Source organism: Rhynchophorus ferrugineus, unplaced genomic scaffold, assembly GCF_030347505.1.
Source record: "Rhynchophorus ferrugineus isolate W39M unplaced genomic scaffold, kcgeb_rfMv2 rfM2, whole genome shotgun sequence".
NCBI lineage: Eukaryota > Metazoa > Arthropoda > Insecta > Coleoptera > Curculionidae > Rhynchophorus > Rhynchophorus ferrugineus.
In genome coordinates this window covers 81084242-81112193 of record NW_027472581.1, presented here as the reverse complement: position 1 = coordinate 81112193, position 27952 = coordinate 81084242, and the positions used below count along the sequence as shown (strand labels likewise).

The 27952-nt window shown below is 30.9% G+C and overlaps 1 protein-coding gene across 4 annotated transcripts; it reads right to left on the bottom strand.

The window, feature by feature from the left end:
- Nucleotides 1-8: 8 nt before the first annotated feature.
- ZnT63C (solute carrier family 30 member 1) lies at nucleotides 9-27952 on the bottom strand. 4 transcript variants are annotated; one of them, XM_076396494.1, is made up of 9 exons: nucleotides 27733-27952; nucleotides 4375-4575; nucleotides 4066-4288; nucleotides 3753-4003; nucleotides 2552-2811; nucleotides 2370-2498; nucleotides 2199-2304; nucleotides 841-973; nucleotides 9-702 (listed from the first exon to the last, which is right to left on the bottom strand). In XM_076396494.1, exons 2-9 carry the CDS (start codon nucleotides 4549-4551, stop codon nucleotides 686-688), a joined length of 1296 nt encoding a protein of 431 aa, XP_076252609.1. In that variant the 5' UTR covers nucleotides 4552-4575; nucleotides 27733-27952; the 3' UTR covers nucleotides 9-685. The 4 variants fall into 4 exon arrangements, with proteins under 4 accessions (XP_076252609.1, XP_076252606.1, XP_076252608.1 ...); XM_076396491.1 differs by having other exon boundaries at nucleotides 787-973; nucleotides 27733-27951; XM_076396493.1 differs by lacking the exon at nucleotides 27733-27952 and adding an exon at nucleotides 24520-24868 and having other exon boundaries at nucleotides 787-973.

Genomic DNA, 27952 nt, shown 5'->3' with positions numbered 1-27952 from the left:
GAAACAAATTCATATTCAACGTGTTTTATTTCGACTTTTTGGATATTGATTAACATATTTCTTTAAGACATTTCTCATTACATATTCAACTTAGTAAAATAATCTCTGCAATATCTTTTTTATACAACTATCAATAAATATAAGTAAGTGTTATGACGCCACAAAAATTTTTCTTGAACCACATTTATAAATTTTTGTCTTATAATGATTACAATGAAATGTGACAGTGATTTAAACGTGATTATGTTTGCGATATATACTCATGTAGGCTCTGAAAACTTGGGTTGACACTATTCAAAATAATATAGATTAACATTTTTATATCAATCTAACGTAAAAGCAAATATACGAGATCATAATATGTCTAACTATATGGTGAATTTTATCTTATCATCGCCAAATTTTCAGACCGATTGTAAAAATAGGGCTTAGATAGGCAGTACGGGGAAGGGGGGCGGGTGGTGAACAATTTGGATATAAAAAATTACAATATATAATAGGTCAGGTTAATTTCCAGCTTAAAGTGAAAAATCCCTGGATAGAAACCGTTTGAAGGTATCAATAGCAAAAAACGATCTTTGCTATTTTACAATTCAATACGTATTAAGTACTATAATCTTGGCGAAGTATCACACTATTAATTATATTACGATTTATATTGACTGTACCTTTGGAGCATTTTCTGTTAATCCTGATAAACATCTGCAAAATAAATAATCTAGTTAGTATATTCATACAAACAAAAATGAATTCAAAGCACAAAGCAATCTCTGTACAACTACGTACATTCTTAATCTCTCAAAGAGAATTGCGAGCCTCTCGAACTGCAATCACAGTCACCTTGTAAAGTTTCAGGTCCCTTTTCGAGAAGGTTACCCTTCTCCATCTCGCTGACGCCCTGGTTTACGCTGCTCGAGGAGTTCCTTTGGCGGCACAGGTACGGAGTGTTGTTTGGTGTTGGAGTGTCTCGTCCCTAATTTAAAATACAATTATTACACATAATAGAGCAAATTATGGTCTTAAAAGAATTATTTTATTATATAATTTGATTTAATTTGTATTATTAAAATGACTTATTACAACAAATAAGTCATTTTGTGTATATTTTCAACAAGGCCTTTAACTATTTTAAAATTTAATTATTTCATGTTTTTAATAAAAAGCATTAAGATTCTTAAAACATAATCTTATCTTAAGTATACATATTAAAGCATAGATAGGTTTCAGTTTTTTTAAATACCAGGATAGGCTAGATAATTAAATAAGTAAAGGAGTACACCCAACATCTAAAACAAACCAGCGTAAAAACTACTAGCACCTGAAAAGGGATCCTGCAATGTTAAATGTTCATCAGTTCAAATTTTATTTTGGAAATTATTATTTCAAAGTTTTCTTTGTCGTCTTTATAATTATTTATGTATTTATAATTTATTTTATTTTTATATTTTTTTTGTTTAACTTTCTGGTCAAAAGACGGCTGAATTTTGAATATATTAAATCAATCTTTTCTTTCACTCACTCCAAGGACTATGACTATTAGTTACTTATAGTTTACAAGAAGCTTTTATTTTATATTATTTTATGGTATATTAAAAACGCGGATTACTTCCTCACACAATTCGTATTACACAATACGTGACAAAGAATTTAAAAAACTCTGATATAGTAAATAAAATAAGCAGTATTGTTTTACTTTCGAAATATGAAAATGTGTCTGTTTCCTGCCGGAAAGTTGACTTGAGATAAAATTTGTTTATAAATAAATTAAAAAAAGAGAAGAATGGAAGAAGTTTACTGATTTATACCATCGATAACTATGCCTGATTCTGTTCGCTTATGACTCAGTCGTATAAATAGTTTTTTAATGTCGCCTCGAATGTTACTAGTTTCATCTTCTTCGCTACTCTCCGAATCCTACAAAGAAATTTGAATCAGCTGGCGACATTTAATGGAAAATTTTTGCGTTGAGTGTTGCCTTGTTTAGGTGTGGATATGTAAGGAATAGATATTATCTGTGAATCGTCAATTAACGAAGGTTTAAGTGAACTGCAACAGATGCAGACTTTTTTTGGTGCGACATGCATAGTTAGTCTTCTAACTAACGATTAACAAGATAAACTTTTTGATTCATTATGCCCACCTATGGGTAAGTATTAATTTTTGTTGTGTTTTATGTTAAAATACACCATGAAACTTACCTTGGACGGTCCACAGCATGTGTTCTTAACACAATTGTCTGATTGGTTCGAAGTTCTCGGACAATCTAACACACAGTCTTCGGTTGCTGAATCATGACCACCATCCCTTCAAACAATAACAGGAATGTTGTTAAAAAACAAATCGCGCGTTTATTTTTGCAGTATCCTTACCTTGACGTGGTAGGAATGTCTGTGTAGTCAATAAATTCGGGCTGAATGGTGGTGGAGTGTATACCTTCGTTATGGAAGAACTCCTTCACTTTTTCGGCGATTTTCATGTACTCCGATAAGTTACGACACCTATCACATGATTTTTAATCGCAATGCTGTTTTGATTCAAGAAGATTTCTTACCTGATATGTGCAGAGGCTATGATTCGATCACCGGCCAACTGCCATACGTGGAATTCGTGAACCGCCAATACACCGTCGACGTTCTTCAATAACCTTTGCTGAATGGCATCGACTTGAATGTGTGTTGGTACCGTTTGCAGTAATATAAGAGCTGAGTCCCGGAGCAGTGGCCAAACCGAACGCAGGATCAGCAGCACGAGCAGTAGGGACAGAGCCGGGTCGATGTAAAACTTGTATGACCATTCTGTCATCCAGAACACCTACAATATATAATTGAGTTACGATTGTTATAATAACATTAATGTTTCTTAAGAAAAAATGATTTCTTAAGAAAATAAGTTATTAAATATGACTACTAGAAATCTTGGTTTCTCAGAAATAAAGCTTATGGTGTCATCACAATAAAGTGTATTGTTTTGTATCTTTTTTGTCAATAAATAAATAAATATATATATATATATATATATATATATATATATATATATATATATATAGTAACATAACATTATATAGTTTAACTTTGCTAATAATATGATTTTACACAGTAGTAAAAACAGTACTACAGTAGTGGAAACTGTAGAGAAAGCAATCTGCTTCCAATAGAATTTTCGTTTGGACTAGAGATAATAGTGTAATAAATTATGTGTCATAATAAGTATGTGGGAGATGGAGCATTGCTTTGACCATTCAAAGGTTTGACTTTTTTAAATGTAACAAAAATTACATTTACTTTTTTTAATTTAGTAACTATGGTGAACATTTTAAAGAGTAATACTTTCTAATTATTATTTTTGTTACTGTTAAAAACAAAAAGTAAATTTGAGAGTTAGTTTAAAAAATTATTGGGTATGTTGAACTTCGACCACTGGATGATTACTAGTACTAACTAATGGACTTCATATTTGTGTGTGTTATATACTGATAATGTTACTAAACAACATACTAATTTAGCATGAGAGGCATTGCGATGATTAGTATTAGTATATTAATATGGAGTTTTCATGGTATTTACTTTGTTAAAAGGAGAAATGTATGATTTATATTTAAATATTACTTTATAAAATCAATAATGAGACTATGTAGGTAATTACAATGGGATTTTTCAATGAAAACTCTGTATTAGTGATGAGACGATGGATATATGAGTTGTATTTAGGTTCTGATATTTGTTTTAACCGAGGAAGAGCTCTTGCCGTCTTACCAAAGCTGAAATAATGACAATGACAGATCCCAGGGCGTCGCTGAGCACGTGCAAAAACACCCCCCTCATGTTCATCTGTCCCGCTGAATGAGAATGACCGTGGGCTTTAGCTTTAGATGGAGGAGGCGGCGGTGAGGGGTACGCCTCGTCGTTCTCGTTGTCGTCGGTGAGGGCCAGCTGCGTGAGGCGATTGCGGGAGTGTGACAGTCCGCCGGCCGGTGAATGAGAATGACCATGCGCTGATCCATGCTCTATACCACAAAAACTAGCGTGAGTGCCTAGCCTGTACGGGTGAGGTTCGGTGATGACTTACCGTGGAACAGGAGTAAACCCACTAGGTTTACTAGGAGCCCGATACCACCGACGATCACCAAAAGCTGAGGGTCGTGTATGGTCTCTATCTCGATGAATCTCTTGCAAGCTTCCACCGTGATAGAGAAACATAGAGCGACCAGGAATACCGCGTTCACTAACGCTCCTAGAACTTCCGCCCTGGCCCATCCGAAAGTGTTCTTCGACCATTTCTTCGGCGACATCTATCAAAGAGAAGTCATTAAATTTAAACATTTCTACTTGAGTAAGACATAAACCATAATTGTATACGAGAACTTCTAATACTCACCCGTACTGACACAAATGCTACTACCAATGCCGCTACATCACTTAACATGTGAAAACTATCCGCTACCAATGCCATGGAATTTGTAATGTAGCCCACAACGATCTCCACGAAGAAGAAGAATGTGGTCAGCAATAACATGGACAACAGGCGGCATTTTTTTCCCGTGAACTTCCCCATATTGAACACTTAACCAAGTACAGTCTGTAATAATGAAAATTTTCAGGATTAAATAATGTTCCACAAGATAATATTGTTATAAATATTAAGTAGTTTAATGTGGTGGTTATTGATATATAACTGAAACATTTATATACATATATGTCCTGATTCTTTCTCTTTATATGACTAAAGTCGAAAAGCTGATAACATATCTGATTTTATTCATAAATTGTAAATAGTATTTGTAGAAAAGCTTGTCATTTTTGTCATTGTATGGTAATTACTCATAATTATTAATATTAGCGTGACTTTTTTTTAGTTCTGTTGGATAAATATTGTTTTTTAACATTATTGTGTTCATTCCAAATTTTACACCTGTATTTTGTAAGAATCTTTATAACAAATTAATAAGGAAATCAATGTTTTATAATAGTTGTGTTTCCGGTGAAAAGTAAGTATATCATTATCATTAACAGCGGTTAGTTTATAAAGACTAACTGTTCTGAAAAGGTTATTGATAGCCAGACAAGAAAGTACTTCAACTGTAGATTAGTAAGATCTATTAGAAATGTTATTAATACAACTGTCCTTTATATAATGTCTGTAAAGGGAATTGTTATAGTGACCTGTTGGAATAGTATAACCTTTCATATTTTGGCGGTATTTTGGCAGAATTTCATCTGCCATGTTCAAGTCTTGTTTCCTTTTGTTCCATTTCTCGTTACACGAACTGAACTGAACGCATATGATATGAATTGTTATTAAGGCAATTTGGGAAGATTACTTACAGAATTGGTAAGATAGTATGTACGGTAAATAGGATATTTTAGAAAAATTCAGATGGCCACTAAAACATTGAAAAACATTGCATATTTATTTAACAGGTCAATTGAAAAGTCCTCGGCCTACCATAGTAAAACATTTTTTTTTTGGCAAAATTAGTTTTTTTTTATTCAACATAATTCCCTTCAAGGGCGATACAGTGATTATAGCGACCCTCCAATTTTTCGATACCATTTTTCATAGGCCTTAGTTTCGGCGATCAGCTCTTCATTCGACGAAAATTTCTTCCTATTCTAATGGAGATTAACTGTTTTTATATCTAATTTAAGGATCTATAAATTCATTCTACAACTGGTTCTGGTGTTTTTGTGTATTAAATCGCATCGGGTATATTGTTAATCAACTTTTTGTTGAAGCCCCACTGACACTTTTCAGTAGGTGTCATTTCGTTCGAGTATGACAAAAAAAATTACATTGCGTTGAAAATGTTTGAATGTGAGCCATGTTCCATCGATCTCAACACGGTACGTAGTACTGGTAATGATACGACGTGAAAAGTGCTGATTTTGACACCGAAGACAAACAGCGTTCAAACAGAAGTTTCAAACATCTCGAACAATACTTATATATTACAGATGATGTATGAACCTAAGGAAAGAAAGAAATTAAACTAAGCAAAGATCTAGTTTAAGATTTCACAGGAGAATTTAATATGTTAAAGCATGTATAAACACAGCTTTTGTAAAGTATTAATGAAGTATTGCAGTTGTATGTGCTTATAAGTTTATTAGTCTGTTATTAAAATAGGCTTCAAAATTACAATTTGTGTAAATTTAGGTTATTTGTCTTGATAAATCTCAGCTCAATTTTTTCGTTTATTTTTTTCGTCGGTAGCATAGAAATTAACTGTGAAATATAAGCCACACAATCCAAATAAAACTGAAGGGCTCCAAAAATTCAAACTTCGGAATGCGGAAATGATGGTTAGGAAACGTTAAGTGACGTCAATGTTTCGTAGTCGAATTTTGAAATGTTTTGTGTTTTTATTGCTAGTAAAATTTGAGTAATCCCACATTTAAATTGAAAATAAATGTATTTTTAATACTCCCCATATAGTATATTATTATTAGAAATCAATATTTTTGTATTTCTTTATTACAGCCTATTGTTAGGTGATTGTATTGGTATAAATATGATTTTTATCGCGCCTTAACTGACCTAAACTACTTCTTTGACGCTTCAACATGTACATATGACGTACGGTTATTGCCTACTCATATCCTGTTAATCATATTCCGGGAAAATAAGAGAAAAACAATCCTGATTTCTCGTAAATTGTGTCCCAAAAACGGGAATTTCCCATACGATGACTGTTTACATCATCGTAGACGAGATTTTTCGATGGTATCAAGGTAAATGTGCCGAACCTCATGTTAATTAGCGAGTCTATTAAGCGCGCTTCGACAAGCGGCAGAACCATTTTGGTTTCGACGAACAGTTACGAACGAGTTTAAAAGCAGACTATGACCGCGTGAATCCTTCGATTATTCTCGACCCGTCGAGAGCATTCACGGAAATTGTTTTAACACGGATTATTGGATTCGGGAAATTGACCACCTATACTTTCAGATTTTTTTAAAAACTTATTAGCTAGATTATTACTAAATGTATTCGCTGTTATCAACAATATTACAGAAGTCTATAAAACACATTCTAAGAGCTTTTAGGATTTGTGATGTGATCTGTATGTACACGGACATACAGAGGTTTAACATAAATAGGGAAAACCGAGGAAATGTATTGCGTGTTCCCACCAATGCAGGCACCGAGACCACTTTTTTTATTGGTTCGTTTGAATTGCCCCACAAAGGCATTTGATTAGCTCATTTCTATAACGCGATTGTGTTTGTTTCAGTTTGTTTATTACGCCATTTTGTGAGTTAATTATAATCACTATAATTTGATTATAATGTATCTTCAGCCTCAAAAGCGTTGTGAACCTAGTGTAACACATGGGATGAAAAGTCCCGGGCGTAACAAAAAAAGGGTTTTTTTCTTTGTTCAAAATTGACAATATTCATCAACGTAATTTCCATCAAGAGCTACACAATCATTCCAGTACCGCTCTAACATTTCAATACAATTTTTGTAGAAGGATTTAAATATTGCCTCAAAATAGGCCCCAGTTTCAGCGATAACCTCTTTATTGAAGTGAATTTTTTTACCGGCGAGCATTTTTTTAAGGTCTGCGAAAAGCCAGTAGTCGCTGGGAGCCAAATCTGGCGAATACAGTGGATGTGAGAGCAATTCGAACCGATGTAGTTTTGTTATTGTTTTGATTGACTTGTGAAACGGTGCGTTGTTTCGATAAAACAATTTTTTCATTTGCCATGTGTGGTCATTTCTCTGCAATTTCAGCCTTCAAACGCTCCAATCACGCTATGTAATATTCACTGTTGATGGTATTTCCCTTCTCAAGATAGTCGATGAATATTACACCACGCACATCCCAAAATATCGATTGTTATGGTTTCTGGCGCTTTGGACGAGGTTCACCAGTTGCTGTCCACTCCATGTGGATCCATGTTACGTTTAAACATTGCGGCACCCAGTTTGAACATAGAGCATTCTCATAGTTAAATGCTCATGCAATGTAAAACCAACACGTTCTTTTAATATCTTTACGATGTTAACTAACGTCCAGTTCGCTCTGTTCTTATAACACTTTTCAAGCAATTGCTTCGCTTGAACAGCATTTTTCCCATCAAGAAGCAGTGTTTAAAAATATATTTAAAGTGTTTTAAGGCATTATAACACGAAGTTGTTTTTGATCCATTGTTTTGAAAATAGCACCAATAACTACAAACCTATGAATAGAATATTCTGAAATTTTAAGTACTACCTGAAAAAGCGGTGAATGCAATAGAACTAGCGCCATTTATGTGTTAGGCCCGGGACTCGGCCCATATTTTCCAGTTTAAGATTTAACGACGATAACATTAAACCATTACTGCAATGTTCCTTGAACAAAACATAGCAAAGAATAGCGTACATTTAATTTTACACGCAATTTAATCAGATATTGCTTTTTTGTGATATAATCACTTTTTCAAATTATTCGATGACCTGACATTCGTCTGTTCTGCCCGAAAACCTTCGTCTATAATCGTAAGCGATGCGCTCGCGACCGGCATATTAATTGAACAATTGAATGGGGCTATTCTATTGTGACGCCGAATAATAGCGCCAAGGCTGGAAAACTCAATGCACTATTACGCAAGGCGGACCTTTAAACGGCTCCCATTCATTCAACGGCACCCGTTTAATATGTCTTTCTGATGTTAAGCACAATATAGATCGGATATTAGGCGTTGGAATTAATTCGTAGCGTTTTACAAAATATTAATTTGCCTAATAATTAGCGTTGGGAACTATCGACTGAAAATAGTAATCATTATTTTCAGTCAAATGCACGGTTCAACTGTTTTGTTCCATTCGTGATGTCGGACGAAGATGTGGGAATTCTTGTCTGTATAAAATGTGAGATAGGAAAGGACGGAGATAAATGCTTGGAGCAGTTAATTTTAAATGTGTTTATATTCTCCAATGGTAGTATAAGAGAGGCAAAGATGTATATGTATATATATATATATATTCATTCACGTTTAAAAAAGATAAGGAAAAAAATATTACTAATTTCTATTAACATGTAATAAATAATATAATTTTAAAGGAAGTAGAATTACTTTTATACTGAATGTTCTGTGAATAAAACCTAAAAACTAAAGATGTTCAATATCCATAATTACTATAAAATGTAAACGTATACCTAATCATTGAAAAATCTAATCCATAACGAACCTAAAAATGATCGTACAATAACTACCAGACCCTTTTTAAATAAAAGTTTTATTTATTTTTGAAGGGAAATATTTTTTAAATTACTGTTCAGGAATATTATCATGTTCAACTTTTCTTCCGTGAGCCGATTTCTTCGATCGTTAATTATTTGCCCAGATTTTGAAAAAAACTCGTTCCGAGGGGACAGATGTTGCGGGTATAGAGGAATATTTTGGGTAACTGATATAATTCAGGTAGTCATTTTATGGGCTTGCCAAAAATCCAATGGGTTTTCTAAACGCCCAATAAATGGCATTTCCAAATACTGCTTAATCTGTAAAGTTGCTGCAGTACTTGGAGTATTTACTTCTTTCATTCTAGCCATTTTTTTATCAAAATATCTCCAGATGTCAATACATTCTTGGTCGATAGTTGTGTCTTGAATTTCGAGTTGTGGAACTATATTTGTATTTTTTGAAGTTAGAATGGAAGATACCTCTTTTGTGATAACTTTTTGTATCGCCTTAGCATTATTTGCAACACCAAATCCTGCTTTTTTAAATCTAGGATCTAAAAATGTGGATTTCCCGCATATCGTGTTCATTTTTAAAATTACCAATCTTTTGTTGATGACATCTAATAGACAAAATTAATTTTTTTCCCCATTCACTTGTTAAAATCCTGGATTTGATGGAATGTTGCATTCGTCTTATTAACGGTATAATTAAAGACATCGTGGGATATCTTTCATCAGATAACTCGGTGGTCATTATTTCAATGTGCTTTAAAAGTTGAACACATTCTGTCAAAAATAAAAACTGTGGTGCTCTTCTTAATAGCCGTCCAAATAAATTGTTGAATAGTAAAGTAGAGTTTTCCTATCAGAAAATGTATTTATTACAAATATTTAATATACTTTATTCACCTCTTTATTGTTAATATTTTTAAAAGAAATTTAACAACTGCTACTGCAAAAAATTTTTCAAATCTTTTGGAATCGATGCAATTTCTGAAACCTTTGGAACCTAATTTTAGTTTTCAAGATTTTAGGAAAAAAGCTTTGACAAACAAAAGGCTTGGACAAAAATCGTGAAAGTTTATCAAAAAAGTATTAGCTATTATGCCAGTCAAAAGTATCTTACTATTTATCATTTACAATTTTATTTTTTTGCCCTCGAAAACTAGCGCTCCAAAATGCCGATATATTAATTTACAATACATAGTTATTCACAAGCAACCTACAAAAAACATGAAACCACATATATTACACATAAATCTATATAAGCATATATATACATTGTTAAAAATCAGTCGAATGAACTAGTAGAAACGAAAATAGTAACTAAAAGTAAACGACTGAAACAGTGGATAGTAAATAGTAATAAAATCAGTCGGACCGAAAATAGCGACTGAAAACAGTCACTAGTACAAACAGTCGAACCAAAAACAGCGACTGAAACAGTCGATAGTAAAAAGTAGTCATTTACTAAACAGTCGATAGTCGATTTCAGTCGATTGTTCCCAACACTACTAATAATATATTGAATATGTTTGATTTCGTGCCGAATAAAGCATAACAAATCGGGAATTGGACACTTAGCCTTTTACTCTAACGACAAAAATATAAGAAATGTTTGAATTGGATTAGTGCTGGCACCAATGGACAATGGATTTATTACAATAACTTCAAAAGGAATATATTGCGGATTAAGATGAGAAACAATTTTAATAAGTTTTTTCAATCCCATTTATTCTTTTGAAAAAGTTATAATAATATCAATCAAGTCAATAATTTTATTAATATAACACAGTGGTAGCGTTATACTGGAAGTGTGGTTAAATTAAAATGCAAGATTTCAGGTTTTTCCTGCAATGTAAAACCACATTGATGGACATCAAGACATAAAACAATACTGTACCATAAAATATTGAGATGCTAAATAGATAAATTAGTACTGTATTTAATTTTGTGAAACTTTTTACTAGAATACTTAGTAAGTTTAGTAAGTATGACGGGTAAACAGGACATTGTAGGGAAGTGAATGAGAACATCTCATTCGCATGAAAAATTACTTTATTACTCTTTCACTCTCAAGCTCACCTCTTTCTTCAAATATCTTTTTATTGTGTAAAATCGTTAGAATGACTCCCTATCGATTACAATTCGCTGTAAGAATAGTATTTGATTTTTATTTTTAAGGCAATATTTACAAGATTCAAATCGTTGCATATCACTGAAAATTTATTTCTGCCAACTCATGGGGTATTTAGTTATCTTTCTTTATCACCAACGAATTGAATCTACGCATTTACCTATTTACTTGCTCAACTAACTGTTGCAAATGGTTTTATTTGAATTTTCGTCCAATAATTCTTTAGACTTATTAGCTTACTATTAGATTTATTAAATTAATTATGGCTAATCAAAATGGAAATGTAATGAAATAAATAAAATGTTTTATAATTTTAGTAAACTCAAGTTTTATTCTATAACTTTTATAGCCACTACCATTTTCGTAACAATTTTCTTAATTATATTAAAAACTAAACGAGCCCAAATTTGTTCCTATTAAATTTACCAACAAAAGACTAAACATCTCATTGGTCTTGAACTTAAATGGCCACTACCGTACCATATGAAAATGTTGTAAACGAACCTTGGTATGTAACAGGTCAATTGAAAAGTCCCTGGCCTGACACATAGATGGCGCTACTAGAATTAAATACATATGTCTTTTAGTTAGCCCTAACCCCCAAAAGAAGCGTGTATAAATTTGACAGCTGTCGGATAATTAGTTTGTGAATTATAGCATTTTGAGTGAAACAACTTTTGTTATTGTGAAAAAAAATTGATAAAAAGGAACTTCGCGTGTTGATAAATTATTGCTTTTTGAAGGGAAAAAAAATGCAGTTGAAGCAAAAACTTAACTTGATGAGTGAGTTTCCGGACACTGTCCCAGGAAAATCAACCATCAAGGATTGGTATGCGAAGTTTAGACGTGGTAAAATGAGCACCGAAGACGGTGAACGCAGTGGACGCCCAAAAGAGGTTGTTACCGACGAAAACAATAAAAAAATCCACAAAATGACTTTGAATGACCGTAAATTGAAATTGAATGAAATAGCAAACACTTTAAAGATATCAACTGAACGTGTACATCATATCATTCACGAATATTTGAGTATGAGAAAGCCCTGTGCAAAGTGGGTGCCGCGCGAGCGCACTTTTGATCACAAGCAACGACGAGTTGATGATTTCGTCGAATGAAGAGATGATCGCCGAGACTGAAGCCTATTTTGAAGCAAAGGACAAATCGTACTACAAAAATGGTATCGAAAAGTTGGAGGGTCGCTATAATCAGTGTATCACCCTTGAAGGGAATTATGTTGAATAAAAAAACTAATTTTGCCAAAAAAAATGTGTTTTCCTAAGGTAGACCAGGGACAATTGACCTGTTCCTTGCATAGAGACTGTTAAAATACCTACAGTCAAACAAAAAATCAAAAGGTTCCTTGGGAAGCACGAATCTAGGTTATAATTCAGTAGAAACCCAGAGGCCTCGCAGCTACTAGATAAACATATCTTTCGCAGACTGAAGAAGTCGACCATTATCTTTGGAGACGTTAAGTGAAGTGAGAACAGAACAACTTTTCGTTAGATGAGCTATAGTATATGGGCACTAATAATTGTAACGAATACATTAATAGTTGGTTTAGAAGACTATTTCGAAATACACTTCTTATTTTTACACGTAATAGATTTTAATTATTCAAATTGAACTTTTTTAAGTATCGAAAATAACATTAAAAAATTGAAATCATTTTAAAAACTTTGAAAATACCAAAGAAAAATATCATGGCGGTGGATAAGATTCACTTTTAATACGCTTTATCTAAACACAAATTAAGTAAATTTAAATTTTCGGCAAAGTATTGTAGCGACCTTGAGGCATGTCGAATTTTACATATTGGAATAACGGTCTACAAAATACCCAGAAATATAATCCCAGATGTTGAACATGGGCGGGGTGCCAGCGGCGCCAACTAGAACCCGATAACGAATAGCTGGCAACCCCGAGAGGTTTATCTGGGATGTTATTGAAGGGTATTTCCATTCGTTCAGTACTCGACCAATCGTTTGATTTAGACGTGCCACCATCGACTGCACAAGCCTCATCTCCAGGTAACACCGCTGCCATCCGTTTTATCTATTTTGTATTTTCCACATTTTTATATCACTTCAATAAATAACGGTCACATAATGTAAACACCACCGTTTCATTTCGTCTTACTTTAATTCACCGAAACCCTAAAGTATAAATATCCATAAAACATGTAATACCTTGTGAAATAAGTGTAAAGGAACGAAGGAAAGAACGTAATTCATTATTAACGTTATTCAACACATATCTAGAAAAAGAGTGCACATTTTTATTAAAATGAATTACAATTTGAGTAACTATTGTTAGAAAAAATAAAAACAATATAAGTGATGCAAACAAATAAGAAATAAAATTTGATTTATATAATAAATTAAACTTAAGTTAAAATCAAATTTCTTTTCATACCAATACACAAAGCTTTTTATTGAAAGTACACCAACTACTTGATGGGAAATATCAACAAATATTCTCTAAGTTTTATTTTCTCGTTATATACTGACATATGTTTACAGTTCATGTTAGTAGGTTAATATTTAACAGGTAGTGTCTTAATCTATCAAAATTAATCTTGTTCAACGGGGAATTTACAATAGTAAACAGTCATTATCAGTGCTATTTAAAGGAATGGAAAGCAGCTGGATACACTGTTGACGTCATCCTATAGAGTTGTCATTCACCGATGATCTTAAATAAATTCAAAGTTAGGGGATATATTTTCAAGTTGTTTGCATTCTGAATTACATTAGGTTTGGCAAAAGGCAAAGTAGATCAGACTCAAAATCAAAAAACTGTATTGACTAGTAGGGAGGATAAAGAAGTTGGTTTAGCAGTTAATTATAAAGCTTATTTGGACTTATGGGCTGCAAATATGGGGTAACATCAAACCGACTCAGACTCACAAATTTATGAGTAGAACATCATGACATTTTAACAAATTTCTTTTGAGGATTAGTACTAACTAAAAATAAGCGGTCAATACAATAAAACTAGCGCCATCTACGTGTTAGGTCCGGGACTTTTCAGGCCATGTGTTATATCGTGATGAATGCTCGAACACTTATAATTTGTACCAGCGAATATAGTGCTAACATCAGCAAACATCAAACAGCATGTTGTTAAACAATTTTAACAATTGTTTAAATGTTGTAAAAAGATGATTTGATACTGGTTAATACTTTTGGTGAGTGATGTAAACCCGTCAGGTTAATTTTTTAAAAATGGTGTAAAATATTGCCTAAAACCTAATAATAAATTCTATATAGATATATACTATGTACTATGTATATATATGTATATACCACAAAATATTGAGAATTTAGAAGGGTATCTTATGGCCGCATGGAATACAGTGTTTTAGTTTCTTAATTTGGCGCTAGGTGGCTCGAAGTATAAATTTGGTAGCAAGGTTGAAATTTGACATTTTCTGCTTTCAGATGGCTATTCTAAAAAATAGAAGGCATAGTGTAAGCGTGTTTATATTTGGTGGAAATAATCAAAAAATAACTGGATATTTTGGACTTTTTTGGTAATTCTATGCTTCGTATAGAAACAATTTGATTTATATATAAAGAATTTCGGTTTAATTTTTTTCGACAAAGCTTTTGTTGAAAGCGTCTCTTTCGAATTGGAGCATTTTTTTAACATCAAAACAAACTTAAAAAACCTATAAACTTACGTGTTAAATATTCTTATTTTGTTAACTGTGTTTTTATAGTTCTTTTTTGGTTAAAATAATGTGTTTAAATCTTAAGACATCTGAGGTGTTGCGTCCCTGGATGTAGTACCATTTCAAATAGAATACCCAGCTTTCCTAGGGATCCTGCTCTATATCAGAAATGGCTCTTAGCAATAAATAATGAAAAACTGATGGAAATCTCTTGTGAGGTCTTAAGTAAGAGCACAAGAGTTTGTGATGTACCTTTTACACAGGATAACTACAAACCGAAATGTAGAAGAGCATGGGTTAACAGGGATACGGTTTCCAGTTGTTATTTAAATTTTAAGTCTTTTATAATGTTAATTATATGTAACTCATTTGTAAATTATAAGAAGCCTCCATTTCAGCTGTGGCATAGAAAAACGAAAAAATTGATCCAAATATGTTAGGAAATGTGAGTTGAACAGTGAAGTTATTAAAGCCCGTCAAGCATGATAGATACAATTTGACGAAGCCAGTGACTTTTTTTACTTTGTTGGTAAATGATATCTTGACCGTTCTATTTAATTCCTAGATTATGCACAAAACTTAGCAAGCAGCAAGACATTTCAAAATAACTAGTCTTCAACATATATATTGTACTGTACTCTGTATTTGGCCGAATTATATTTAAGATAATATAAAATGTTCCATATTCAATAGTTTATTAAACTTTGTATATTTAAAAGTATAAGTTTTATGTTAAATCTGTTATATTACGTTTTAATGTATTATTACGGAAAATTATAAGAGTTCTCCTCAGAAATAATATCTGCAATATAAATTTTACATATATTTAAATAAAATGTATTTTTAAACTTTTATTTAATTTTTATTACTGCTATTATTATTAATAAAATGTTTTAAATTTCCCGATACTCATACTGCCAGTCGCGCCCCCTGGTGGCAAATGGACGCTAAACTTGTTCACAGGTAATATAGGGGAGATACACTTTTAATTTCTCTGTCTTGTGGTATATATATATATTGTAACTGTGTTTTTATGGTTCTTTTTTATTTAAAATAATTTGTTTAAATCTTAAGACATCTGAGGTGTTGCGTCCCTGGATGTAGTACCATTTCGAATAGAATACCCAGCTTTCCTAGGGATCCTGCTTTATATCAGAAATGGCTCTTAGCAATAAATAATGAAAAACTGATGGAAATCTCTCGTGAGGTCTTAAGTAAGAGCACAAGAGTTTGTGATGTACATTTTACACGGATAACTACAAACCGAAATGTAGAAGAGCATGGGTTAACAGGGATACGGTTTCCAGTTGTTATTTAAATTTTAAGTCTTTTATAATGTTAATTATATGTAACTCATTTGTAAATTATAAGAAGCCTCCATTTCAGCTGTGGCATAGAAAAACGAAAAAATTGATCCAAATATGTTAGGAAATGTGAGTTGAACAGTGAAGTTATTAAAGCCCGTCAAGCATGATAGATACAATTTGACGAAGCCAGTGACTTTTTTTACTTTGTTGGTAAATGATATCTTGACCGTTCTATTTAATTCCTAGATTATGCACAAAACTTAGCAAGCAGCAAGACATTTCAAAATAACTAGTCTTCAACATATATATTGTACTGTACTCTGTATTTGGCCGAATTATATTTAAGATAATATAAAATGTTCCATATTCAATAGTTTATTAAACTTTGTATATTTAAAAGTATAAGTTTTATGTTAAATCTGTTATATTACGTTTTAATGTATTATTACGGAAAATTATAAGAGTTCTCCTCAGAAATAATATCTGCAATATAAATTTTACATATATTTAAATAAAATGTATTTTTAAACTTTTATTTAATTTTTATTACTGCTATTATTATTAATAAAATGTTTTAAATTTCCCGATACTCATACTGCCAGTCGCGCCCCCTGGTGGCAAATGGACGCTAAACTTGTTCACAGGTAATATAGGGGAGATACACTTTTAATTTCTCTGTCTTGTGGTATATATATATATTGTAACTGTGTTTTTATGGTTCTTTTTTATTTAAAATAATTTGTTTAAATCTTAAGACATCTGAGGTGTTGCGTCCCTGGATGTAGTACCATTTCGAATAGAATACCCAGCTTTCCTAGGGATCCTGCTTTATATCAGAAATGGCTCTTAGCAATAAATAATGAAAAACTGATGGAAATCTCTCGTGAGGTCTTAAGTAAGAGCACAAGAGTTTGTGATGTACATTTTACACGGATAACTACAAACCGAAATGTAGAAGAGCATGGGTTAACAGGGATACGGTTTCCAGTTGTTATTTAAATTTTAAGTCTTTTTATAATGTTAACTATATGTAACTCATTTGTAAATTATAAGAAGCCTCCATTTCAGCTGTGGCATAGAAGAACGAAAAAATTTAAATATGTTAGGAAATATGAGTTGAACAGTGAAGTTATTAAAGACCGTCAGTATAATAGATGTAATTTGACAAAGCCAGAGACTTTTTTTACTTTGTTGGTAAATGATATCTTGACTGTTCTATTTAATTTTTAGATTATGCACAAAACTTAGCAAGCAGCAAGACATTTCAAAATAACTAGTCTTCAACATATTTATTGTACTGTAATCTGTATTTGGCCGAATTATATTTAAGATAATATAAAATGTTCCATATTCAATAGTTTATTAAACTTTCAATAGTTATTTAAAAGTATAAGTTTTATGTTAAATCTGTTATATTACGTTTTAATGTATTGTTAGTATAATATATTGTCATTAAACAGAAAATTATAAGTTCTTATTATGAGTTCTCCTCTGAAATAATATTTGCAATATAAATTTTACATATATTTAAATAAAATGTATTTTTAAACTTTTATTTAATTTTTATTACTGCTATTATTATTAATAAAATGTTTTAAATTTCCCGCTACTCATACTGCCAGTCTCGCCCCCTGGTGGCAAATGGACGCTAAACTTGGGGATATACACTTCTAATTCCTCTGTGTTTTGACCGATTTACGAACGATTTACAAGAAATGGTGTTACTGGGCAATAAATCGTATCAGGTACATTTGTAAACAACTTCATATACTTACAGACAGATTTCACTTTTCAGTATTTGTCATTTCGTCGAAGTGTGAATACATTTTCTTTTTCAGTATATTGAAAACGTCTGAATTTGTACCGAGTAAATCGCATTTGAGAAACTTTTATTTTTTTACCTCAATGTGAAGAAAAAGGTGCCTGAAGGTCATCGATTGCTGTATGAAGATCGATTTCCATATGCGAATATTGGTTGCTACGTTTTAGAAGCGGCGATTGTGACACCGAAGACAAAGAGCATTTTGGGCAAGTAAACGAATTTGAAGGTATTATTCTATGAAACCATCAATGGGCATTATCGACTACAACTGATGCGTTTGAAAACAGTCGGAATACGAGCAAAGACACAATAAATGTTATTTTTCAGTATGACAACGCTCGACCACATGTGGATACTGTGAATAAAATATATTGTACCGATTTTTCACAATAAAGCTTATTATTATTATTAAAAATAATCCTTTAAAACCAATTTATAGACTTATACATATAGCATAGTCCAAATACTATGTGATTATCATTTATTTAAAATCTTATAAACTATAACAAACTAAGGTAAGGATCATACATCTCTATCACATAGTCGAGTTTTGTTCGAATTGTGATTCATACGCATTGAAATGAATCGTACGGCATCAGAACACATAATGCCGCAGAATTAGATTAAAAAAATAACAATTTTACCGCTGTTTGTCACGATAAAAATGAACGCGCTGATGTATAAATACACACTGGCGAAAACAAATGATAGATGCGGTTTTATCTTCGGTTTGGCCGCGTGCCAGCGCCAACCCTGCCCTTTGTTAAAATTGTCGAAGAGTTGATGCACCCAAAACGATATAAAAAACTCTCATTTAGAATTTTTAGAAAAAATCTTTTTTGAATAATTTCGTTTATAAATGTGGTTTTACAGTTATTAACTATTTAAATCGATTTAAATCGTAACTCAAACGCGCAAAGATCTTGCAAACCAAGACAATGGTTCAATAAAAAATAGCATTGCAAATCAGTTCACCATCGCAGTTTCTTTGTTCAGCAGACAAACAAGGATTTTTCTCTAACCTGTTGTAACTGGAGATCGAACTACATATAATCACAATACGAGCAATAGGAAACGAACCATTCATTACTGAGTTCTACCAAAGCTATTTGTTTTATCGACATATGATATTATATTGCAAGAATATCGAGAAAAACTTGGTTGAGCCTAAGTCGTACCAAACTTTTCCAACAATTATATGAATTAATATTTGGCGCTAATACGAGAGCAGTCTGATAAGTCAGTAAGTTTTTGAATTTTTAACGCAGTAACTTTAAATATATCACTGGTGTTTTAAACTGCCATCTATCAATAGACTATTGTGAGACTTCCAGCAAGATGGGTAATTTAGTTTGTATTTGTCGTGTGCTGATTAAGCATTGATTTTTTGCTCAAAGCAACTATCACCTGCGCCATCATTTCAATGGTTAAGAAGTGTTTTACTGAGTGAGGCCGAATATTTAGGTTGTATTTTTAAACTAAACAGTTCGCCCCTAACAATCTATGGAATGATATTCGATCATCGGATGAATGCTATGTGAGATGACTGAGGCTGTAGTCATCTCAACTCAACAGTATGTGTATATTCACAGATCATCTGTCTTAGCTTATCGAAAAGGAAAATATGGCTACGAGTTAAAAATTGGAATCAGCAGTTGTTCAGTCTACATTTGAATCTTCTTCAGATCAAAATCCTGAGAAGTCTTGTAGGTCCATCCATCGAGATACTACAGGACTGATTACGTATATCGAGAGCTTCAGATACTGACTGTCACTTAGGAAATCAAGAGAATTGCAAGGAGACGAGGACAAACTCCATTCTCATGTCAATTCCGAACTAATAACTCTCCAGATACATACTCAAAAGAATCAAGCCATTTGATCTTGTGTAGTGTAGTGGCGAATAATAGAAAAACAGCAATGTTAATACATAAACATTATTACACTAGAGACTAAGATTGGGTCGATGGGTCTTCCTAGATATATATCTAGTTTTTAATTATTGTAAAGACTACGTAAAGTACTTTTATATATTATAAATTAAAAAACCTTGAACCCCCAAGAAGAATTAGAATTACAATTTTTTTCAAATGACATAAATTGAGAGGTTTTCAAACTGGAAATTGTGACACGTGTTTCTCCGCAGATCCTTTTGAAACAGACGAATCTCTACCTTCAACTTCATGCAGATAAGAATCAGACAGTATACTAGCAAAAAGACCAAGAACTAAGTATAAGGGATATATTTTTATTATTGTGCTATTGCTATTATGTTATATTATTTAAATGTTATTTATAGGAATGTTATATATTATTTATAGGTGTTAAATATAGGAAAACAGAAAAGGAGGTAATACAAATTCAAGTATATAATTTTCATATTCAGTAATGTAGTAAGGTGTAATGTTCACCAATGTACAATTAGAAAGTAAGTTATCATATTAGATAGTGATTTTTAACTTATTTTGGCCATGTTTTATACAAATATTAACTAGTATTTAAATAATATATTTAACTAAAATCCTATTTTTAAGGCTCAGGCTCAGGTGGCTAAGTCACACGAAACTTGGCTATAACTGTATACAAAAGAGAAGATAATGTACTTCTCCATTTTAATGTCCATGAAGATTTGGGTTGAACGAAGGGGTTATCGCCGAAACAAACCCCTATTTTAGAATAAAGGAAAAAAAATCAAAAAACGCTAGGTAAAATGTATTAAAATGTTAAATTTTATGCCTTTTGTTGTTATCGATTTATCGAAAACACCGAACAATTTGTGTGCCTTGATAAGAATAAACCGCTTAATATTAGTATCGTGTGACACATTTGATCTGGTCACGTTTCGATAAAATATAAATTGCATTTAAGTGTTTGATAACAAGTCGGACAACCGGCAACTACACTCGTTACTACAGTTGGATGTGTGATTCATTTTTACGTTTAATTTTCTTTTTATCAGTAAACGCACAGTTAAAATCGAATACAATTGATACGCTATATCGAATAATAATTTGAAACCAATGAATCCTGTTGAATTACTTATTATCTACAATATAGAAAATTACAATGAGATTTTGAAGCATTTATTCAATTCCGAACGAGCCGTCATCAAGACAATATGGTGGGTGAGTCTTGAGTGCTTAAATTCTAGCGCAGACATCTCAAACCGGCATATAGACAGCATCTATATTTGCCGAAACCACAACCGATTTTGAATGACCTTCACAAAATTTGACCTTAAGTTAACCACGGCCTCTATTAGAGTCAACAAACCATTCAAAAAGAGGCAAACCTTAATGGTACATTAACATAATCCGAAAATATAAAAGACAACCCTATTATCAACATATTTAAGCTGTAGTTTCAAGTATTGAAGAGATATATTGTGCGTATTTCAATAACTTGTTGAATATCATGATTTATCTTAGATATAGATTTTTATTTGAGTGTAAAGGCTGAATTTTATATTTTTTAAAATAAACATCGTTTAATCGTTGCGCTCTTATAATAATTACAAACTTAAATATAATTATTCTAGTATATTAACAAACAATTTCAAAACCCGTTAAAATTCAATAAGTGAAAAATAGATACTGACTATATAATATACTATAAGGTACTGATATACAATATTACTGAAATTTATCACAGAAACACAACTGTTAACATATGTGTTTAATGCTTTTATTTATTGTACTAGTTCCAAACCCAACGAAGCCTTCAGAAGAGTTAAGGTTCTATAAACCATAAATTTATGATAATAGATACTGAATAATAGTTAAAAAAATCAAACTCTGCAAATACTTTAAAAAAAAACGACACTGGATTTGGGAAAATAATGTTTTGGTGTTCACATCAAGAAATTATGCGAATATGGTTAAATATTGACTAAATGACTGTCCCACAAAATGTACTAAAATATTATTTACATCTAAACACATTTGGGCTGAATATAGTGAATCAATCAATTGCAAAATCAAAATTACTAAATGCTTTACTAAAAGTTTTAATTTAAATCACTCCGTATGATGAGACATTAAATTACACTGAGGAAATTTGAACTTGATAAGAATGCTTGAATTATCATTACGAATCAAATATACTTGTTAAGTGGCTCTTCATTTGATAAAATATAATCAGTGGAATAATTCCATTATACATAGAGGTTGATCTGTATATACTGATAAATATGTAATTTCACAAATCTGATATTAGATTTGCTGAAAGACAAAAGTGTTTATGATTTAACAATATCTGTGATAATTGCAATACGAATATGAACAGTTTGAGTACTAAAAAGAACAATTTGGTTTTAAAATTATCCCTGAAAATTAATTCACAATCAATGTGAGTTCCTGGAATTCCTAGCTGAATTTATCAGTTATTGAAATTTCATTTTTCAAGATTTCAAATACAATATATAGTCTGTTCAAAGTTATTTCGTACATACGTCATTTAAATTTGTGTCATCAAATGTTGCCGCATCAACTCTGAGTTTTAGTTCAGCTTGGCTTTGAAATACAACAAAATTCAAATCTAAATAAAATAATTGAACAAAAATGTTATCAAATATAATTGATTTTAACATTATAGTACATCTAAAAACTACAGTTTATTATACAGCCACAATAGTTTATAGGTTAGAGTTATAGCTAACCTCTTATCTCTATTGCGTTCAATAATTTTGCATATGTCTGACAACCGGATGACTTTGACAGGCTCATTCGTTTACGTGTTCGAACTAATCACACAGCATTGTGTCCCTTTTTAACTAGAATGAAATGATAACGAATATATCGTCTGATTCCAAAAGAAATTTACAAATTGCGGCAGGCAATACATTAAACATCTTGATGACGTATGTACAAAAAACTTTGCATAGACTGTACCAAAAATTAAATAATAAAATTTATCACTCAAATATGAAGTGATAATTTAATTGAAACACGTGATTATTCAATATAAGCGTCATTAATACTACAATAGAATTTTAATAACCTATAACCGTGTAGTAAACTAACCAAAGCTGGTCTAGGTGAAAGACAAATTATTATGGCATTTTAAAAACAACAACTTCAAGACAAATTTGTAAAAATTATTAACATCCAATACTAAAAATTGTTGAACATATTCAGTCAATCATAATTCAAACACAAAAGCGTTAATGAGATTGAATCACTTCAATATACATGATAAATAATAATTATTACTAGAAGAGAGAATTGTGTCATCATATTTCAGTAAGCTAAACAAAGCCAGTTATATGTTCAGAGGCAAGTTAAAATTATTGTTGCAAAATAATGTTAAAACATTATTTTGATACATTAAATACCTACTACATTATGGTTATTGCTTAGTTATACACCTAATTAGATTTAATATTATATAACAGATAAAATATTATTTAAACACTTAAAAGCGATATATCGATAATTAATTTGCAGATTCTATTAATACTTAAAATAAATTAGAACACGTTCGTTATTATTATCAGTGGTGTCATTAACAAGTGCCCATTGATTCGATAACAACGTTGATTTCTCTGATACTCTGTATTTTTACAATACACTTCAATTATGACCACAATAATTAAAAAATTTTTGTTTCCATATACATCAGTAAATCAACCAATACTAGTCTAGCCGAAAGATAAATTATTAAAATATATTAATAAGAAATTTACAGAACTATTACCGGCAAAGCTCAAAATAGTATACATATTTGTGAGCCAATCACCATTCAAATATAATAGTCGTAAGTTAATTGAAACACCTGTATATTCGCATTATTATAATAAATTTAAAAAAAAGCATTATTAATAATACACTGCTAGTAATACTAAATATATAGGTTAAATATTTGAAGAATTACTATACAGATAAAACTGTATTTTACAATTAAAACTACAATTCCAATTAAAATAGCAATAAATAAAAGGCAAGTAATTGGAACGAGTTCCGATACTAGAAAACGTAACATATTTCGTTAAATGCTAATTCAATTAAAAGAAAAATTGTGACTGTATATCAAAAACAATATACTGTCTACGTAATTGCACACCTTATACTACATAAAAACATATTTGAATATAGTATATTATCATTAAAATGTATATCATAATTAATATTTCCCACAAATACATGTATATTAAAAATTGTCTTTAGAAAATAATTGTTACCAGAATCATCAAGATATAAAAGCACTTCTACTATTATTTTCAACAAATTTACACCATCATGATGATAAATATATTAGCCCGAATAAAAATAACCAATTAGAAAAACAATATTGAAAAAATAGAGTCTATTTGAAACCGCCAAAATCCCTAAACATTACCTATATTTCGAGCTGTATTTAATAAATCGCATCAAAACAAAACTATCAGCAGAGAAAAAAGTGACTTACTTACAGACGACTATATATAACTGCTTCGTTGAATATTCACATCAATTTGAGGCAATTCAGCTTAATTGCCCATTATTTAGCCAATTACATGCGGCTTTATCAAAAACACGTATTAAGATAGAAACGCGTCCTATCTGAGGATGATCTTCAAAATATATATATATATATATGATTACTTGCTACGTAGTGTAGTGATGTGTGAAAACAATTATCGTGCGACACTTTCCACAACACAGCCATATTCACTGATTCTTTGTATCACTGAAGGAAACCTAAACGCTTTTTCAGCGAACGACGCAAGACTCGATCAAGATATAGATGCGATGCTGCGGAGCACTGAGACCACTGTGCGAGATAAACGAGATACAGGTGATTAACTACGCTGATATCGTCCTATATCTATGACAGATATTGTACCTCGTTGAAAGCGAGATATAAAATATCGATTGCGGGCTTTTATCTGTGTCGAGAGCAGTGTAACATCTCCAAATCAATCTTAAGTAAATATTTATCGAACATCAGTCTACACAAGAACAGTTGATATGTTTATAAAAATAGTTGCAATCTGGAACCGATAGAAATTATTTACTTTAACATCCTGTGTGATTGTGGTTAGTAATTCACAACAAACGATAAAAAATCTTCAGGGTCGTGGAGAATACTTACGTTTTGAACTAAAATTGGTACTCAACAGTGATATGAAGACAAGAATACATAGTGAAAGAAAATAAGTGATTTCTATCTACTTATTGCATAAAACTGTAACTGTTTGAAGAGCTGGCAGTGGAACTTCTTTGTTATTTTTAACATATTCTTATTTCAATCAAGTTCAATGTTTATTAATACAAAGTTATATTGTGAAATTGAAATATTACGTGAGAGTTATACTTTAAACAAAGATTGATACTTGGTTAGATCTTAACTAAGGCCCTCAAGGGACAGTAACTACTGAATGACAATGAATTATAACTGCTACTTTGTTCTACAGTGTTAAACGGCCTGGACAAAATATTAATTAGTGTTAAACAATCCAAGTATAAAATATATTAATATCAAGGAAAATCAAAAGACAATTCAAGATGGAACTTAAAGCATTTGCCATTAACATCTTCAATTAAAATGGTTACTTGATAATAAATATTGCATGAAAATAAATGGTCATTGGTTGATGCTACATTATTAGTTCAGTAACTGTGTTTGAAGAGCAGGAAAATGTTTTAATTAATAGTAAACAAGTCATTTATAACATTTAAACATTCCAATTAATAAAATATTTCAATCAAATTAAAATTCTTACTGAGTCATGTTACTCTTTCTTCTACAATATATAGTTAGTATATGTATTGAACTACACTTGTTTTAACTTCTTTATGAACGAATACCCAACATGCTAATATAATAAGGTAAAAGTTAATTGTTAGAAGAACATTATAAGATCAGAAGAAAATATTTTTCAGAGAATGAAACAGTCAATATTTTTAATTAAGATTAATCTTTAAGAGAATGTGCAATAAATAAGGACATTACTATTATCTACCAATTATAAAAATTAATAATTATAGAATTAAAATCTGAAAGTACTACAAATTAGTGTTACATAGCCACTTTAATGATTAACCAGTAATTTTAAATTAATCAGTAATTAATATATTTACTAAAAATGATAATGTTAATTATCAATTGTTAATAAGATAAGAAACAGACATTTTATTTTACTACCCATTACTTATGTTGATTTTATTTTCTTTTGCATGGCAAAATTTCTAGTAATATTATACAATAATATACCAAATATATGACACCCAATTTATATTGCAATAATCCAATAAAATCAATCAATTAAAATTCAAAGAAGACATATTTCAATGCCATGTAAACTAGTTACACATTCAACAAGACTTATATTTGACATGGAATAATTAGGTAAATGAAACTGGTTAAGCAGTCTTTAACAATTACATAAATTAGTATGACGGTTCTGCAATCAAATATTTGGATAGGAATAAATAGTACTAGTAACAGGGCCAACAGAAGGTTTACACTATAGCTCAATAATGTATTTATGAAAGATTTATATTAAAAAGTTGTATTTCAATGAATTATCACAAAGTAACATTATGCTATAGAGAAATATTAAATAGAAATATTAATTAGCAGTCTAACGTTTGTTAATATTCTATGGCACTGAATGTTTAATATGCAAAGAATAAAGTTTAGAATAGAACATATAAAAATGTAATATGGAATATTTTCTATATAAATACAATAAGAAAATATATTCATAAATAGCTTACTCATCTCTTTTTACCACATTATAATTTCATTATCTATCAGACTAAATCCAAAAAAGACATCTTTAATACCTTTTACAATAAGCTAGAGACTTACATCATTTACCTTTCCATTGTTATCTATCAAGATAATATTCACAAAGACTAAAAAGATTATTTTTACAGTATAGTTTGCAAAAATATGCGACATAAAAAAGTAAATATCAGTGAACTATTAAGTTGTAGGCATTCTCTGTAAAGAACCCGTTATATTCTAGCCATTTTTTTCTGGACAGTGATTACATATTTTATTAATCAATTGTACATATAGCTATAAAAATTACGACAGTAGTACATTGTTGACACTACTATAAAACCCTATTAACCCAAATACAAAGCTTTATCAATAATATCAAACCAAAAGATATGTTACAGGAAAAATTTCAAAATATTTTATTTTTGATTCTAGTTGGTTTGATTAATTCACCTACAAATACATGTGTTATGCTATATGTTCCACAAAAAATATATATGAATTCATTCTATTAATAGAAATTCCTTTTCCAACGAAAACGAAACATAAATTCCATTTTAATTGTTTATTTAATATTTTCATGCAATTTACCTTTGTGGAATTAACTAATGAGCACACATATTAACTATACATTTATCACAAAAAAGTTAATTATACACTAATATTTTCCAATAACTATTTCTGGTTTATATATTCTCAGAACTAATAAAATAGTAAGCTTATGAATACAATTATATTTTAGTATTTCATTGTTTGGTACGACTTGAATGAAAAAGGTATTTAAAATTATTAACTATACGAAGTGGAATGATTATAACTTAATTGGTTAAGAAAAGATGCGTAGCGCGTAACAAAGAATTTGAATAAAGCAGATACAAATTAACAATATCCAAATGTAATTATATTTACCTTTTCAATTGACTCTCTTAAAGCATTGTCGGATGTTAAAATTGTTACTAAAAAGTTTAATTCCACTGAACAACAAGACTTCAACTGAATTAAACGACCGATACTACAATGGTTTTCAAATAAAATATATAAAATTTATCACTAACCACTATAAGTCTTTGCTAATATTTATACTACTTATACCCTGCTGCAACACACTTCTGTACACAACTGACAAATT